The following is a 19607-nucleotide window of genomic DNA, read 5'->3' as shown; positions in this document are numbered from 1 at the left end:
AAAGGCTTGTTTTTAGAGGGTCATAGAAAGAGTTCTTGCCCTCCAAGGAGGCAGCCACCTGCATTTCTGCATGATTTGGGTATGCATTCAGTGCACTGACCTATGCAGAGATGCGACTGACTGTCTCTTCTAGGTAACTCTTGTATATGTACATTTAGAAATGGTACAATCCAATTGCAAGTGAAGCAGAGATAGGCAGAAGTACCTATCCCAGTACAGGATGCTTAGAAGGAGTCAAGACCAGAGCACTGAGTTAGGCAGAGAAGCAAGGCACAGGCTTTTCCTCCATATTTGATTCGTAAGAAGCGAAGTATCTCTCACAAGATAATGACAATTCTCTTGCAGCTCACAAGTGTGCCCTGGTACATAGCCTGTAAATGACAGCAGTTGTCAGTATACCATTTATGAGTGTGCGATTGCATAATCAAGTGCCACTATTTGCACATATGTGTGTATGCACACACACAGCGTGCAAGGGAGAAGAGTTCTAACCTTGCTCTCTCTTTGAAATGCTAGTCTTCCAAGTCCAGGAATTTCCACCCCTTGGAGAACCATTTAACTGTCCCAAGTGGTAAAAACTAAGTAATATTTTTATTGCTTCATTTCCACATGTGCAACCCAGGCACAGCTTCGTACCCTGATATGTGGCACTTTCACATGCACTGGAGAAGGAGGAGAGGAGAAGGAACACCGTGTGCTGAGAACAAGATGTTTCCTGTCCCCAAAAGCCACAAGTGAGGCATTAAGAGGGGAAATAGATTATCCCAATCTATGGAAATATTCCCCTCCACTCTGAAGTGAGCTTTTCATTGTTTATTCGGGAAGGATAACAGCATCTGAAGCTCTTGTGCATCTGAAGCACGCTTATCTTCTGAAGGGAAATCAGTCACACGGTTTCCTTCTTCCATGAAATTATAGAATTTATGCAGGAGAAAACCAAGCCGAATTTTGCTCTTTCTCCCATCTCTGACTTCAAAGCTTGAATCACACTTGATTTACTCCTCACATTAGTCATGGCACTGCCAATATCCCACCACATTTGAAGTATGAAGAAAAGAGGAGAAACAGCGATGGGCTCAAAATTTAATTATACCGGCCCGATCCTGATCTATACAACATACACTTTTGTCTCAGCTGTAATCTAAGATCCAGCCAATACCTTCTTTAGGACTCCTGCTTCCAAGAGCTCCTAGAGGGTCAAAAAGCTGGGAATGCAATTAAAACACAAGCTGGGAATGCTCAAGACACTGTTTGCTCTTCCTGGTTGGTTTCTGTCTGTATTAAATTAGCCACTCAGACATTGAACATGTACCCAATATTTCATTGAATGCCAGGAGTTGGATGTTCCCATGGAAATAACTCTCTGTGAGTGAGGGCAGTGGTGGCTGATGTAGGTGCCTTTTCACATGGATGGGGTGGCCAATGGGACCAAAATGGCATGTCCCACTTTGTCCTATCTCTTTTTCAGAAGTAGTGTGCCCCCCAGTAAGGGCCTTTTCAGTGGTGGCTCCTCAAATGTGGGACTCTGTCCCTAGTGAGGTGCATCTGGCCTGACCTCTGAGGTGCATTTGGCGTGTTTTGGGTGGCTTTATCAGCAGGTATTTGAAGGAGAGACCTGATTGTTGTTGTTCTTGCTGCTGCTGCTTGTAGTTTTTAGTGGCGAGTTATGTGTTTTTGTGTGTTTTTATGGATTTTTATCTACTTGTTTGTAGTAAACAGCCCTGCGGCTTGTGCAAAGGTGGGTATCTAATCTATTATCTGAATTAATTCAGGGTGCAGAATGTAGACAGATGAATTGCACATACTCTCTCACTCAGGTTTCCTGTGACAGGTGCCCCAGGTCCACACTTATATTCTGTCATGCTGCTCTGAAGTGTTAAAACACTTGCGGGAACTATCCTTAGAGCCACTTCACACAGAGTGGTTTATTAGGTGAGAAAATGGAGTGAAATGTCCATTTCATAAAGTGTATAGTAGGGATGGATCTGTCAATTTCTAGACCATGACTTTTCCACATTTTATCTGTAAGTCTGCCCATACATTCATGCATCAATCTGCATTTAAAAATATATAGAACTGCCCACAATTTAACTTTCTTTTTAAAGTTATTTCACAAAATATACATTTTTGCATGCATTTTATCCTAAAATACGCATTTTTTTAAAGCTGAGAACTATTGCGAAGTCAGGGAAATGTGAAAAATGAAATATAACTGTGCTCCTTTTTCTGAACCAGGTTTGTCCTCAATAGATGTAGCCATCCTTCAAAATTTGCCCTTATCTGAATTTTACAATTCCGTTTCTCTAATGCAAATTGCTGCAGATTTGAGAACTGAATTTAAGATTGGGAAAACGAGGCACTAGGAGATTCTGCCATCCCTAGTTTCCATCAAGAAAAGAAATCCAGCTCCATCTTACATATGCGCAAAGGTCTCTCTCCCAGTGTTAATTATGTAACTCCTAGAGATTGCCTCCTGTTTACAAGGTAATAACCATATCCCGAACAAAATAAATTGAAGCCATCAAACAAGCTTAACTAGCTAATTAGATTTTTTAAAAAGCTGTTGATTAAGAACCTGAGCATGAACATACACAAAGGTTACCTCGGTGGATATGGGTACTTTACTTATTTGGGGCTGTCCCCTGACAAATTGTTGTGCTGAAGCAACAGCTCCATTAAACGGTACATTTTCATGTACATAGAATCACAGAACCACAGAATTGTAGAGTTGGAAGGGACCCTGAGGATCATCTAGTCCAACCCCATCAGCCCCAACTAGCACAGCCATAAAACAAGATAGATTGGAAATAATTTACTGGTAACAAGGGCCAGGGGTAAGCCAATGCCCCCTGATCCATTCTTTATTGTTCCTCTGTTGGTCTTGGCTCTGAATTCAACTCTTACTCCATTTCAGTTTAACTCAAATTAATTCTGGAACCAGAGCATGCACAACTTTGCTATTGCTCTTGCTTCACACAGTTCACTTGCATCTTTCTCCACCCACCCCAACCAGCCCCCAGCAGCTCTTTACCCATCTGTGTATGCACATGGCCTCAGGTTAAAAGAAGTCTCTTCTTGAATTTAACTGACGCAGCAGTGTTGAATAAATTCAAAGGTTCTCCTCAAGCAGAGGTGGGGAAGCTATCTGTTGGGGATCTCCTGCACTGAGCATTAGATGGCCTACAACCCTATAATTGGGGAAGGGCCATGGCTCAGTGGTAGAGCATCTGCTTTGCATGCAGAAAACCACAGGTTCAATCCACAGCATCTCTAGGTAGGGCTGGGAGCGACTCCTGCCTGAAACCCTGGAGAGATGCTGCCAATCAGCATAGACAATAGTGTACTAGATGGGCTAGTGGGCCTGACTAAGGCCACATTCACATCATAACCAGGTGTTTCTAGGCTTTTCAATGGTGTTTCAAACACACATGATTTCGCTTAAATGCGCGGGGCCTTGGAATGTAACCCCCATGGCAATTGGAAGTTGCCTATACAGTGGTACCTCAGGTTACAAACACTTCGGGTTACAGACTCCACTAACCCGGAAGTAGTACCTCGGGTTAAGAACTTTACCTCAGGATGAGAACAGAAACCATGCGGTGGCGGCGTGGCGGCAGCGGGAGGCCCCATTAGCTAAAGTGGTACCTCAGGTTACGAATAGTTTCAGATTAAGAACGGATCTCCAGAACAAATTAAGTTTGTAACCTGAGGTACCAGTGTATTAGTTTCATCACATTTCCTGCCTCCTACATCCATACTATCCCCTCATCCAGTGAAGGGGTCTTGTCCAGCATTTTAGACGGAAAAGGAGAAATGCCCCACAGGTCTCTTGACTACCAGTATGAAAGGGCGGGGAAGGCAGGTGCTTTTTTTGAGGCGGATGTTTCCTTTAAGCCTCTAAGTCAAGACTGTTGATCTTTCTTGACACATCACAGCACTCTTGTTTCTCTTCTCTGTGATATCTTGCCTAGTGCCCGATCAGAAATAGAGCTGCCTGACAGCATGCTGCTTTTGATTTTGCCAGGAACAACAAAGAGGTGTCAGCCTCTGAAGGTTTTAAAAATAGAATTGTCTGAAGAAAACAAACACCTCTTTAACAAATCTCTGTCGAAAAGACAAAGGGCACTGTCAGGGAAAGGAGAAAAATGTGCAGGGAAGCCTCAAATGAAACTTACGCCAGGCCTTTCAACAACAGCGCTTCAGCTGACTACTGGCATAAAATGCTGCAGAAAGGAGCACTGTTAGACCAGGGCCTCATTCACACCATACATTTAAAGTGCTACAATGCTACTCTAAGCCATGGCTTCCCGCAATGAATTCTGGGAGCTGTGGTTTCTTACAGGTGCTGAGAGCTGTCTGGTGACTCCTATCTTCCCTTCAGAGAGTTGCAATTTCCACAGTGGTTTAAGAATCAATCCCTCTTCACCTGGAACTCTGGGAATTGTAGCTCTGTGAGGGGAAACGGGGCCCTCCAATATATATTATTGTGTACAAATGCTGCCACTTTGAGCATTCATAAGCAGTGAAACTACAAGGATGCCCCTCAAGTTGTTTTTTTAAAGGTAGGTGGGCAATCTCTCCAAAAAGACAAATTCCCAGTCACTATAAGTTCAATACAGTACTGTATGTGTTCCAGTATCATGACCCCAGTACAGAGCAGCAGCTAAGATGCTGGCACACAAGACGGGGAAACAACAGCTGAATGCTGAACACCAATGCTGAGCTGATCAGCAAGGATCACTTTGAGCCAGAGACCTCCAAACTGGAAAACCAGGAGACAGTACCATATTGAACCAGATTTCTCCGAGGAAGCAGACCTCTTTGCACTGGGGGTCTCTTGCTCCCCGTGGGCTGCACATCCAACTTGCAAGTGATTGAGATGTGATGGGATGCTAAGCTCCATGCCGGAGGACTATGACTTGAAGACTTCCCTCTTTTCAGGAAGGAGGCAGAGCCTTGAAAGGGTAATCCCACCCACCAATAAAAGGCCTAAGTTTGATTTCCATTCAAGCAAACCATGTGATAGGAGCTGTTCAAGGTCCTGTAAGCCTGACATCCAGGTGTAAGCCTGACATCCAGATGCTGCCTGACATCCATCTTCTAAGCCACTCTCAGACATCTGTTGTGTCTGCCAGTCAACTCTCAACTGTGGTCAGGGCAGAACATCTAAGGCACACTCTTAAGTTTTCTCCAGGCAACAGTGAGACCCAGAAGGTCTGGTCAGTGCCCCAAATGGACTTAATGTGCAGCAGACTCTTCAACAGAGTCTTCACCAATGTGGAGTTAGTCCAACTGATGAGGCCAAGGTTCCCTAAATAAGTTTTTAAAACCCTGGACTAAGTGTTTGCTGTTGAGCTGCCATCTGAATGCCCAGAACTATTTGCATTGTATCTGCTTGTGATGGATCTGCATGCTCACTTCTGGGACACTGTTAATCCTGCAGATTTTCATTTGTGCTTGAAGAATAATCATGTGACCTACCCAAAACTTGCCTTATGTTTCACAAACATAAGATTTGTGTATAAAAAAGTGATTGCTTTCTTATTGTATCTTAGACCATTCTGGATAGTGTCACTCGCATTGTTGGCATTAGCGCCAGCACATGATGTTACCTTTATTTTTGATAGCTTAAAAGGGTACAAGCTTTCTTCTAAACTGCATATAGCTTTCCCATTTATCCTCAATTGCTTTGTCAATGTTTTTTTTCTCTTTTTTTAAGTTCCTTGTAAAGATAACAAGCTGTGCATTGTAGAGTGGGAGAGCATTATGGAGATGAGCAGTTATCGCCGAGTTGTGTACACCACTCTGTAATTTGTACCTAACATGATGTGTGCATGTGTTTGGAATAAGTAATTGCAAGGAATCACAGAGTGGCGCTGATGCAGATCTCGATGCTCAAGCAGCTCTGATAAGCTGAGAGGAGCAAAATGCAAGGGAGCCGATCTCTGGTCACCTGGCTCAGTACAATCTCCCTGCCCTGTTTCTCTCTCTCTCTCATAGGCAGACCAAACTAGGCTGATTGATCAGACATAGGATGAAGGACATTACATTCTAAAAGTGGTCCCCACAGATCGTACTCCCACAGAGGGAGTACAGATTTACAGCTGACATTCAGGATGGACTCTACTGTTAGACAGACTGAGTCCTCTGCCTCAGGTGGCAGAAGCTGGGGGTGGCAGCAGCAATCTCCCTACCCTTCCTGCTAAGTCGCTCAGTTAACCTGCTGTATACCTCCTTAGGCAGCCTTCTGCACTCAGGTACAGTGGAGAATGTTGTCCCCTCATCAGTGTTGAAGGAAGATTCAACTGACAGTTCTGGTGGATGCTGTGCACATAATGGGAAGGGGCACCGTCTGGTCCTTGACTTCAGGCAGCATAATACCTGGGCCAAGTCTGCTTGCAGCGTGGGCACAGGCACACGGTTCACCTGAATGCAGTGAGCTTCTGTCACAGGAAGGAGGCCTCTCAGCTCTATACCAGAGAGCCAGTGTGGTGTAGTGGTTAAGAGCGGTAGTCATGTAATCTGGGGAACCGGGTTCGCGTCTCCGCTCCTCCACATGCAGCTGCTGGGTGACCTTGGGCTAGTCACACTTCTCTGAAGTCTCTCAGCCCCACTCACCTCACAGAGTGTTTGTTGTGGGGGAGGAAGGGAAAAGGAGATTGTTAGCTGCTTTGAAACTCCTGAAGGGGAGTGAAAGGTGGGATATCAAATCATCCTCCTCCTCCTCCTCCTCCTCTTCTTCTTCTTCTTCTTCTTCTTCTTCTTCTTCTTCCAGTTGCCAGCAATTGCATCTGGGCAGAGAGCACTCTTGTGCTCATGTCTAGCTTGAGGGTTTCCCAACAGGGCATCTGGTTGACCATTGTGAGAACAGGATGCTGGACTAGGTGGTCCATTGGCCTGATCCAGCAGACGCGTGTTATGTTCTTATGCTCACTGTTTGTTTCATAAAAATTTATATGGCTACACACTTTGAGGATAAAGTCATCGGACGTCTGGATGACCTGTTACTGCAGTTGCAGATGATGTAACCAATGTCAGAGTCGGTGATGTATTGTGGGATCAGTTTCAGCAGATGCAGTCAGCTGATGTGGACACAGTGCTGGAGGCTACATGCCCAACCACATGCTCCCCTGCTCCCTGTCCCTCCTGGCTAGCAGTAGGGGGTTGGCTGGTTGGTTCCAGAGCATGATTAATGCTTCATTGCATGAGAGTGGTCCCTGCTTGCATGAAGTGGTGGCACTGGCAGTTCTAAAACAACTGGCCCTGGACACCTTGGACTGCAATAACTATTGACTAGTCACAAATACTCCCTTTAGGGTGATGGTGGTGGAGAAAGTTGTAGTGGGGCTGCTGCAGGCATTCTTAATTTACATGGATTATTTAATTCCACTCCAATGTGGGTTCAGGCCTGGCCATGAGTTGCCACTGAATGGAAGAATGTTTTTAACTGCAACTGTTTTTAGAATGTTTTAACTGGTTTAGAATGTTTCCTTTTTCGGCTCTGTGTCTGCCACTCTGGGCTCCTTGCGGGCAGATGGGACAGTGGGATATAAAGTCAATCAAGAGTCCTCAACTTTTTAAATGGTAATTCAGATTCCCCCCCCCCCAAGGTGTTCCTCTCATAATCTCTTACAGTGCAGTATTCTGTACAAAGCCAGTGAGTTGGGGGTAGGATGAGGCAGGACAGCGCACAGTTGCTGATAACAAAATTCAACCTCCATGGATTTTAAAACACCTCTAAAGTTATTGATTCATAAACAGGCAACCAAAAAGAAAAATGAACACACACAAATCTGAGACTGGGCAGAGATAGGCACCTGAACCTAGATTTATATTCTTTAGACATGTATCAAGATTATACTTGACATTTAAGGGTTTTAACCTTCTGACCTGAGGCTGACCTAAAGCCAGAAATTTTCATCTGGCTTACTTTGAAAGGCTTACACAGGATGCTGGAGATTTTTGATGGGCAAACAAAGTGTGGTATCCATTCCAATCCAAGGTTGTTTTATGTTGTGTAGAAATTGCATCAAGTGGGCACACTCTTACTGTCTGCTGAAGAGATATCGTTCTGTTTTGCAAAAGCTGATATCCTAGCTAGAGATAAGCCCTATTTGTGCACTGCTCATGTGCAGAGCACACAAAATTTTAAACCAGAGTGGGCCCACACTCCTCATCCCACCCCTGGCATCATCAGATCACTGTGCTAGCTCCACACACTGAGCATGGCTGCTTGCAAGGGGACTCATATGTGCAAACAACTGCTCATGAATAGGGGTTCTGAATTATGGTTCAGTCAACATAGGATGTGTACATTTCCTGCTCAAAGTATTTGCTAATCATTGTTATTTGAGTTTATTGTTTGCTTCCTGCAAGCTCACAGATATATCATTTTAATATGTATCTTGAAAGCTGACTCAGTACTTCAAAAAACCAAAATGCAGGCTGATGCTGGGAACATGGAAAGCTGTGCATTTTTCCTGCATTGTAACTTTATGGATAAAGCTGACAAAGCCTTGGCTGCAATATCTGACCAAGAGAAGGACCTGCCATAAAGATCTCAAAACGTGGGCAGGTTTGTATGAGGGAATACAGTCTTCCAGATAGCTTGGACTTCAGCTACATATGGCTTTACAGGTGATAACCAGCATTTTGAATCATGCCCGGAAACAGACTGCTAACCGTTGGGGCTGTTATAGCAAGGGAGTTGCATGATCCCTATAACCAGCCAACAATCTGTATATTATTTTCAACATGATAAGTATTTTTCTGCATACTTTGCCTAATGTGCACATTCTCTTGCACAGCTTCTTGGCCAAGAAATGCATCATAAAATTTGGAAATTGAGTTTCAACAGAGAGCTGAATTTCAGTTTACATGTTGTTTTAGGAAGCACCAGGTAGGCTCACATCAAAATGCAAACCCAGCTGAGTTTGGAACTTGATCCCTGCTGAGACCCGAGACAGACGAGAGTCTCAATACACCTTTAAAAAGTGAGACAAAGTTTCTGGCTGACCACTTTTTCATTATTTGCATCAACTCTTCACTTCCCTTTAGCGGGGCTTTGACTTGTTCAGATTGCTAAAGGGGTCAGTCCTGGCTGGCAAAGGAGAGGTGTTGATTGATTCATTATAAATTCCCCCTGTTTATAATGGGATAGTCATTATTCTGAGAGATTTCACTGCTGAGTGCAATAATCATGACCAGTCCAGAGTGCTAGCTGGTTTCGTGACACCTGGATGAGAACAGTGCAGGCAATTACCAAGTATTATGCTATAAATGCAAAATCTTTGGGCACCAAACCTCCCAAGGTGCAGAAGATGTCCTTATATAAATACCTTGTTAGGAGATGTGCAAACTGCAACATTTAATACCCCTAATAGAACAAGTTTTCCACCTTACCTGAAAACTATTTTGCAGAAGTTCCTATCCATGTCCTTACCATTATTTTTGAATCAGAATGAGCAACACAGAAGGCAATAGCTCTCTAATGCATGAACGAATAAACAGCCCATTCTACCAAATGTTTACAAAGGAGAATATGGGTTTAACCCTAAGGATTTACAGCGTGCATTCAATGGGATTAACTATAGAACAATTTCTGTGATGGATTTTCACATGATTTGTTCCAGAAAACACTGGAAGAAAACTATGCACTCCGAAGCTAAAGCTTCCATGTTGTCCTGGCAGGGATGGGTGAATGTGTCTATTTCCAGGTTCTCCCACTTTACCAACACACCTGGGGAAAAATTCACACACCAGCAATTTGGGGAAAGGATGTATCTATTGAAATATAATGAAACCAATAAGCAAATTAACCAAATCAAAATAACGGAGGGTTAAATTCCCTTATGAGTCATGGGCAGATTGACTGGCTTCACCTGTGATGTTAGAAGAAAGGATTGGCAGGAACCCCTCCTCCTTGCTCCAAACACCCTGGAAATCTGGTCTTGGCATGCACTGTGGCATCACTGTTTTAGCATTCACCGCAGAACGCGTGTCAAGCATAAGGGCACCCCGATGACAAAAGGTGACAAGAGGGCCCTTAACCCAACACTGCCTCATTTGATTAATCCCTAACTCTTACACTGACTTCCCATACTAACCACCAACTGAACCAATTGAACAATGCCACTCCAAACAAGACTCCCAGCAGTAGGCAGTAGGCAAAAGAGAAGAGGCCAAGGCCATCTGAAGGGACTCCTGCCAAGATTCCTGCTTAGCCCTTGAACAGGCAATGAACAGAGCATCTACTGCATTGGGGAGGGTGCAGCAAAGAGAAAACTGCAACGTTTAGGGTGTGGAGTTGGCTTAGAAGGCAAGCTCCTCTCCCCTCTCTGATTGGCAGCAGACGGCACCTGATGAAAAGGCCCCAAGCCCGTGTCAAACCAAGTAAGTCTTTTTCTTGGAGGAACACAGATGTGGAAAATCTCACTCCCACACTAATGGGATGCGAAATGCATTCTCATTCCACTCTACAATCTATGTTTAAAGATAAAGGTAAAGGGACCCCTGACAGTTATGTCCAGTCGTGAATGACTCTGGGGTTGCGGTGTGCATCTCACTTTATAGGCTGAGGGAGCTAGAGTTTGTCCACTTCCGCAGACAGTTTTTCCGGGTCATGTGGCCAGCATGACTAAGTCCCCTTCTGGCGAACCAGAGCAGCACACGGAAACACCATTTACCTTCCCACTGGAGCGGTACCTATTTATCTACTTGCACTGCATGCTTTCAAACTGCTAGGTTGGCAGGAGCTGGGACCGAACAATGCGAGCTCACCCCGTCACAGGGCCTTGCCACAATTCCTCATCAGTTCACAATTTTATTTTTTTAAAAAAGAAGTCATTACAAAAATCTGCCAGCATTTTACCCCCACATTTCTGCTAATATGCACATTATTGTATTGTAGACAATGTTACCCAATATGCCCATTTTTTGCAAGGATTCTCCTCTGATGATATGATGCATTTTTGAATGTTACTCCCAGTAATATATAATATTCCCAGAATTGTGTGTGAGTGGGTGGGTGGGTGTGGGTGTACATGTACACAAACACATTTCTCTACACATTGTTTGGAACTGAATCACAACATTTGGAGAAGGGCAAATTTTGAAGATTCACTGTGTTTCAGTTTGTGAAACATCACAGGAAGGTCAAATTTGTTTGGTAAATTTCTCCCCCCAACTTTAGACTATTTGCCTTAGAAAACAGGTATTAACCTGAATACAGCATTCCTTAGCTCTGCAAGTAGGTTGCATGGACAAATGTTTGCTCCTGACTCCTCTTATTCTTCTGCCTCTCTCCCTCAACCTTAGAGGGAAATCTGCCTGCACATTCACCTATTGATCTCTCTCCACCCCAGAGACCTCTTTGTCACTTCATTGCCTCCCCACCCTGACTTTGCTTAATTGCCCTTTCATTGCTCCTTAGAAAAGAGGTTTTTTTTAAAAACTGTCCAGCCTTAGACAACTTTTTAGACATTTCCCACCACTTAGCCAATGTCTAATTTGCTGCATGCAAATTTGGCATACATATACATATACATATAGGCATAGGCATAGACACTGAGCCTGATCCCCAAATGCATGGAATACCTGAGTAGTAACGAAAGGTGGAGGTGCATTATACTGAAGGCAGTCAATAATGAATGAAGTCCATGAAGCATTTTCTTTTTATTACTTTGTACATTGATATCCCACCTTTCTTCCAAGAAGCTTGAGTTGGTATAGATATATTCCCCCTTTCCCTTGTTTTAAACTTTCATAACAATATTGTGAGGTAGGTTAGGCTGAGAGTTAGCAACAGTGGCTCAAGGCCACCCAGTGAGTCATGGCTGAATGTCAATCTGAGTGTCAGGGACTGCGCTGAGGAGGACCGCAGTGAGAAGGAATGGTGAGAGCCTCCCCCTCCCCCTGTTCCTGATCAGGATCCTGAATCTTCCCAGGAACAGGAGGACAGTATAGATTTGGAACAGTGGTTTGCAGAGGGACATAGTTCAGAAGGCAGAAGCTGGGAGGTACTGGTTGGGGAACAGCTAAGAAGAGGAGAAATGTGAGGGAGTTAACTGACTGACTGCCGCTTGAAAGTGTCCATCCGCTTAGCCCAAGGTCACGAAGAGCAGATAAGGTGGCAGCACAGAAAGCACAATGGTTGCGAGATCAGGTTACAAGACGCGGGAGTGATGTGGGTGACTAGGGAGAAAGTGGGTGGGACCTTTAATTGGGAGCAGCTTCATTCCTAGAAATGAATTCTTTGTTCTCTCGCTGTGATCATTAAAGTTTCTAACGGGTAAGAGGCTCCTTTTGTTCTGCTTATCTTCTGCCAAAGCAGGGAAGGAAGCCAATTCCCTGAAGCTTGACACTGAGCTAGAGTCTCCAACACACTAACCACTGCATGACATTGTCCCTACAGGTCTTCTGAAGCCATATGAAACCACCATGCTGCTAAAGCTAAGCAGGTCAGGGTCTGCTCAGTAATGTAGATAGAGGACTGCCTGGGAACCACCAGCATACCACCCTGGGTTCCATGATGGAAGAAAGTGGGATTTGAACCTAAGGAAATATAATAAATAAAGTATGGGGGAAATAAGGAAAAGGGAAGGAAAGTTTCCTTTTTTTTAAGGGAAAGGCACCACTGAAGATACAGGCTTAAACCCCCAGTTTTAAATTTAAGAACAGACACTAAATATAGTTATGCATTGGACTGAAGGACTCCCAATGCAGGTAGGAGAATTTACAGAAATCTGGCTGCATTCACATAACGATTTAATCCATTTCCCTAAGGTTTACCAAACGGCTAATTTCAAAATTGTATTTGAGCTTTCACAAGATGTAAAAGACAGTTCCGGAAAACTAATGGAATCTAGCTTACATTGAGCATTCATTTCTGTGTAATTTGATTCCAGAAAAAAATACATTTGCAGCCCCCTTAATCTGGAAAATTGTGGGGTGGTAAAGCCACATGCAGTTCTTTCCTACTGTTTTCATGGGAGAATCAATGGAGGACCAGAAGCAGACCTATGTGGGAAGAGCGAGAGAGTAGCAATGTTCTACAGTGACATTTGGTGTTGCTTTGCATTACACCCATGCAACATGCCAGTATATCAGTCAAAAAGACCCACCATTCCATAATGCAACAGGTGTTGCAGTGTGAAAGGAACATCAGCAAAGTGCTTGCATTATCACCAGAAAAATTGACACAATATTCCCCACGTCTGAATGCCCCCTCCATCACAATGATGCTACTTTCTCACTCCCTTCACTTCCATTACCGTCTCATATATACCAGTATCAAAACTAATTTCTAGGAAAGCACTGGAAAGGCTGTCTTACTTCGTTTCATGTTGAAAAGCACCTCCTACCCCCCCCCCGCCGCTCCTCTCTCATGTCCTCAACTACAAAGACATGTACATAGGTTTGGTACAGCACTTCTCATTGAAGCCATTTTCCTCCTTCCTCACCTCATAGTCCTTCACCTCATTTGCCAACGCAACCACTTAATCCTGTTGGCGTTCCCCAAGATTTTGCTGATAATTTCACAGCACTGTATCTAAACTAATAACATCATGGGCACCTGTGAACAAGACTACAGCCCCTTTGATTCAGCAACGGGGTGGAGAAAGAAGCCAAGAGCCTTCATGGCCAAGGAAGAACAGCAGCCACTGGCAGGAAAAGACAGCTGGGGTTCTCAAACATTCCACTCAATGGCTGCACAGTCTGTGCATGCGATGGCTGAGCTGTACAAATCAACAAGTACAGACCCTTTCACACAAACACTTGCACGTGCGTAGAAACAGCTCACACCTCTGTAAGTGTAACATGTGAGCAAGCCCAGAAAAGCAGGACAGAAGGATACAAATATTCAGAAGGAAAGGTGGGAGTGGGATGTGGCAGCCTCTTTAGCTCCCTCCAATATATTGTTTCCGAAGCAAATGCTGGAAATGCAGAGCATTCAGAGCAGCCCTATAAATTTTCATTCCGCCATTCTTTTGTAATAACATCCCTACAAGTATCTGCTCTCAGTGAAGCTACTACGCTTGTCATAGCCAACGAAATACGTTCCACAGTTAATGCAGACATTCACAAAATCTGTTTTGTTCTTTGCAAAGTGCTGTCCATCAAAAACTGTTCCTGTTAAGAGTGAATGTCAGGTACCAAAGTCTAAGTATCAGGATGTTTGTCAACTACCAGAAAAGGGGGCGGGCTGAGGCTCTAAGTACAACCACCACCATTCTGGGGAATATCTATCTATCTATATAGTAAGCCTTCGTTTCCAACAGATAAATGTAATCAAGGTTTATATGCTCAGAGAAGCCAACAGGATGGGATTGTTTCACTTGAAAGATCAGAAGAAAATTGTAACTAATGTTGTGGAAAATTACTTTGATATTGCTTTCTCAGTACAGGATTACAATTAGGTTGCAGTGTGAAGCACGGGGAAAGGATAAATGAATGGTAACAAATCAACACAAACAGCTACTGTCAGGAGCACTTTGCTGACGGAAAGTAATGTAAGCATTACTTAAAGTTTTATGACTCTCGTTTTATTCTGGCTTAAGTAGTACATCAAGGGTTTTGTATCGTGGTTGCTCGGGCTAAAAACAATAAAGAACACTTTCTAGAGCAGACAGAGAATGTGAAGGAAGCAGACCATCTTTTATTAACCTTGTTTTATAAGCTACACTATCCCAAATTAAACTGGACTGAATGCATTAACAATGAGCAATGACTCTCTCCTCCAGAGTATAATTCTGCTCTACTTTTGAGGAGGTGGGATGCATGGAGAACGAGGACGCATCTAGTTTTGAGGCAGATGTTCAGGTGCAATCCGGAAGTGGTGCAAATCTGTTCAGCTATGAAGGAGGGATAGAAGGGGATAACTGGGTCTCTTCATACACATCAACCTCCATTAAACCGGTATCACTTGATGGAGAACAATTGTGTGCTTTGGTAGTGCATAAGTGGCAGATCACACTGTTTGTAGCGAGAACCAGGCTGTGTTGAATTTTTCTGTTTTCATTTTTATACTGAGCAAGGGGCTGCGGACCCTGCTCGTTCCATTCAGCAACCCTGCCTACCTACCAACCCCATTGCCAACCAACTTTCCCCCATGCCTGAGCAACCCCCTCCCTTGACATCTCACCCACCTTCTTGCAAATCCCCTCACCACTTGCCCACCCTTTCCTTCGCAGCTCACTCCAATTCCCAATCCCTTTTAAAGAGGGGGGAAGCACTTCAGACAGTGCTTTTCTGATGTGCCTTCTCCCTCCATGAAAACTCACTGCAAGCATATTTAACTGGGAGAGGGGGGAGAGAAACCTTCCTTCACTTGACAATATGAACATTTCCAACAGACAAATACAGACCTCTTGGTCACCATGAACATTTCTCACCAAGGAGAATGATTTTGTCCAAACAAACAATTCAGGTGGGGGGAAAAACATGAGAAGATAATATGTTAAAACCAAAGTCTAACCTGGTGTTTGCTGATGAACAATTTCTTCTGGATCCTGCAGGTGGATGAAGACAACCAGCCCAGCTGCTCCAAACAGCAGGATGAAGGAGAACATGCAGGTCAGCTTCATCATTGACGTCCTCAAATCAATCCAGTTTGGGACCAGGGAAAGAAGAAAATGTGCTCCGTCTCCAAAGCAGAGATTAGGGTCATTATCTCAGCTGCCTTTCCATTCCAAGGCCACCTGTGGGTTGGGAGGGCAGGAGAAGAGAAGCATACACTCACTAAGTCTCTGAATCTCTCCTAGCGCCATACCCAAAACCTGTCCTCCAATTTCCCCAATTATTCCTTTCCCTGTTAGAAAAGTTGCCATTCTCATGCTGCTTTATTTTTTCTTTATAATTCTGGTGGCTGTAGGGTTGAGTTTGCTTATTTATTTAAACAGTTTACAGCCTGTCCTTCATTGAGACAAATACCGTTTTGTTGCAAGGTTGTACTTTCCTTTTAGTTAAACATTTTTCAAACGTGATGTTGTAGCCCTTGGGCTGAATCAGATTCCCCAGCCCCAGTTTAGACAAAACTAATAAATATTGCATATGCATCTCTAGGCATAGGAAGTTCATATCTGTTCATTGTTGTCCTAGCAGAGGGACAGGATCAGGACTCTCACCTTGCTGAGAATTGCCAATTTGGGAGTGGAAGCTGATTGCACCCTTTTAGGAACAGGCAACCATAGTCCGCTCCAGAACTTCATGAACTCTTGGGCCCTCGCCATCCTGGTTCCATTGTGTCCCTGGCTATGTGTGGGTGGATGGATAAAGTACAACAAAGTGCTTTTACTTAGGACAGCCAGCCTCTAAACATGAGGAGGTCAGAGGGAGGAGCACCTGGGCAAAACCTGCTACTCATAGGCAACACATCTCAGTTATAATATATAAGAGGACTGACAGGGAGGAGGATCGGAAGTGGGTCTGCTCAAAAGTCTTCCAGACCCAGCTGTTAATAGAATCATAGAACTGTAAAATTCTATGACTCCCAAGGGTAATTTAGCCGTACTCCCTGCAATGCAAGAATCACAGCTATTGCCTAACCCCACCCACCTCGAATGCTGGCCATGGAAGCAACCAGTGACATTTTGGAGTTCGGGAGTGGGAATCCCAAGGCTTGTTTTAAACAGCAATAAAAAGGGACAACCCAGCTGCAGGAGGAATTTACAGCTTTTTTGTACTCAATATTATACTCATAAGAAAATAAAGTATCTACATTTATTGCTCTTGTTTGTCCACATTAAACAAGAATGCACTATTCATTTGGGGGCATAGTTCAGGATAAATGTTATCAGAATGTTATTTCATCGTCTGTTGTCTGTGTTTAATGGAAATTAAACTTGCAGTAGTAGCTTCCAGGGTTTGAGGGTTGAGTTTGCATTTATTATACGAAAATAAGAATGGCACATATTGGGACATTTCCATGCTTGAAAAACCTTTTGGGCATAAACAAATACTAGAACCATTCTAGGGCATATCTGAATTGCAAATGTTTCCAAAACTGTTCTTGGAATTATGAGAGTTTGTTTCCAGAGTCCCCAAATTATGGTTAAGGTGGGTCACCGAGGCCTGCAGTTGTGGCTTTCAAACTGTGTTCTGGGGAGTCCTGAGTTAGTCTGGACTCTCAGCAACATTCTTCAGTTGAGAAGAGAAGTGAAATGGCAAATTCAGAAGTGCAGGATCCCTTTATGATGGTCACAGCCATGCCTGCTCACAGCCACACTCCTCCCAACATTATACAACTTTTTAAGATTTTGCAATAATCTTTTAATTATATAATAATTAGAGATGCATTGCAATGGTCAGTACAGCTCTCTAGGTGTTGCATCTCAGCTAGATCTACTATTTTCTGTGCACTTAGATGGGCAAAGGATTTGGAGTGGTACACTACCTTTTTTTGTGTGTAACTTGTGTTTTCTGTGAAATTCTATTGTACATAACAGAACGTGCACCCCATTCTCTTGAAACCAAAGTGCCTTGTGTTTTCAGTGTTCCTAAGGGCTTAGCAGTGGTGTCAAACTGAGACCAAGTAAGCCTGCCCAGTGTCCTAGGTGAACAGATGGTGTACTACAAAAAATGCCTCTGACTATTCCATGTAATATTTGTGTTAAGCAGTTGTAGTAGGCAAGAGGGTCATGCACACCTTTTGCCCCCAAGCTTACATAATCCGTAGATGTCACAACTAAAAGTAATAAAGATTATTGTGGCACCAAAATCTGCAATCTATGATGTGAAAAAATAATTGTTCATGTTGCACCCTTTCATGGTCTCCCCATAAAAACACATTGATATGCTTAGCAGAGGAGCCAGGAGCCAGCATCCCTGCCCCTAATCACCATAAGAGCATAAGAAGAATATCGTGCTGGATCAGGCCAGTGGCTCATCTAATCCAACATCCTGTTCTCTCAGTGGTCAGCCAGATTCCGGTGGAAAGAACACAAGCAGGACCGGAGCTCAACAGTTTTCTTCACAATGGCATTCAAAGGCACATTGCCTCCAACAGCAGAGTCAGAGGATGAGCATTGTGGTTAGCAGCTACTGATAGCCTTCATCTCCGTGAATGTGCCTAAAAGGTAAAGGTAAAGGTACCCCTGCCCATATGGGCCAGTCTTGACAGACTCTAGGGTTGTGCGCCCATCTCACTTAAGAGGCCGGGGGCCAGCGCTTCACATGGCCAGCGTGACAAAGCCGCATTTGGTGAGCCAGCACAGCACACGCAAATGCTGTTTACCTTCCCGCCAGTAAGCGGTCCCTATTTATCTACTTGCACCCGGAGGTGCTTTCGAACTGCTAGGTTGGCAGGCACTGGGACCGAGCAACGGGAGCGCACCCCGCCGCAGGGATTCGAACCACCGACCTTTCGATCGGCAAGCCCTAGGCAGTGGCGTAGCGTGGGGGGTGCAGGGGGGGCTGGCCGCACCGGGCGCAACATCTGGGGGTTAGGGTTAGGGGGCGCAAACCACGGGTTAGGGGGTGCAAATCCACGAGTTAGGGGGCACAAATTACTTGCCTTGCCCCGGGTGCTGACAACCCACGCTACGCCACTGGCCCTAGGCGCTGAGGCTTTTACCTGATGTGTCCCCTAATGTGCCTAATCCTCTTTTAATGCCATCCAAGTTTGGCACTGCAAATTCCTGAAGCAACTTTGCCCCACCCAGAGCAAATAATTACACTGATTCGTGGACCGCAATCTTAGTCCCGGGACTCTGTTGCACAACTCTTTCCTAAATTTAAACATGTGCACAACATGTATAGAAGAGGGTTGAGGCAGCTAAAGTGTAGCCCTGTCAATACAAAGCATAGTTCAAAGCATTCTCAATCCCATCCTTTGGAAAGGAACAGCAGATCGTTTGTTCGAGGAGATTCACTGCTGGCTCATCCTCTTCCAAGTGGACCTGCAATACTATGACAGCATCTTCAAAGTACTGCAACCAACTACAAAGGAAGGCAGGTCTCAAATTGTGACACCCCCTGGGACAGAGGAAGGGGTGTGTGGTGGGGGGTGGGTCACCACTGAGGGGGGTGACGAAATGCTGGGTGGCACTCATCGTGCGTCTCTCCTGGGAGTGACACAGTGGCTTGGGCACCTGCAGGCTCCGCGCTGCCCCGAACGGTCTGCCAGCCACCTCCCCCCTCACCTGTAGGGTGGCTGAGTGGGAGGAGGCAGGCAGACTCCTCCAAGGCCCTGCAGAGCATCCTGCCCCAGTTTGCCCCACTCTGCAGGTGGCTGGCCCTGCCCCTGGGCACAGGACACACATGCGCCTGTAAGCATTAAACACCCATTTGCAGATAGTAAACTCAGTCCTTTACAGCAGAATGCGGCAGAAGCAACTGTGGTTTGAATGGTAACATCAAAGGTCTTATTTATAAAGCAAATAACAAAACAACAAGACAACTCTCACATCCATCTTCTTCAGCAGAGGAGCAGAGAGAGGAGACATTTAAATAGTTCCCATACTCATACATCAATTAAGTAATTAAAGGCAACCTGCAACATTATGCAATGTGAGAATGAGACATTACAATACTAACAGCGCTGCCCCAGGTGCCCGATCGGCTTGCTCCACCGCTGGACACCTCACCCAAAACCCCTGTCCCCTTGCACT

At 44.6% G+C, this 19607-nt stretch overlaps 1 protein-coding gene across 1 annotated transcript in view; it reads right to left on the bottom strand.

The window, feature by feature from the left end:
* CHST8 (carbohydrate sulfotransferase 8) overlaps nucleotides 1-19607 on the bottom strand; it is a 246828-nt gene that overhangs the window by 167416 nt on the left and 59805 nt on the right. The window contains exon 2 of the mRNA XM_082233502.1: nucleotides 15476-15698. Coding sequence (XP_082089628.1) covers nucleotides 15476-15587 — 112 coding nt within the window. The 5' untranslated portion in view covers nucleotides 15588-15698. The remainder of the gene's footprint in view (nucleotides 1-15475; nucleotides 15699-19607) is intronic.

This window comes from Podarcis vaucheri (genome assembly GCF_965113315.1).
Source record: "Podarcis vaucheri genome assembly, chromosome: 7".
Taxonomy (NCBI): Eukaryota; Metazoa; Chordata; class Lepidosauria; order Squamata; family Lacertidae; genus Podarcis; species Podarcis vaucheri.
Note: the sequence above shows the minus strand (reverse complement) of the source record. Positions and strands in the feature narration are given on the sequence as shown.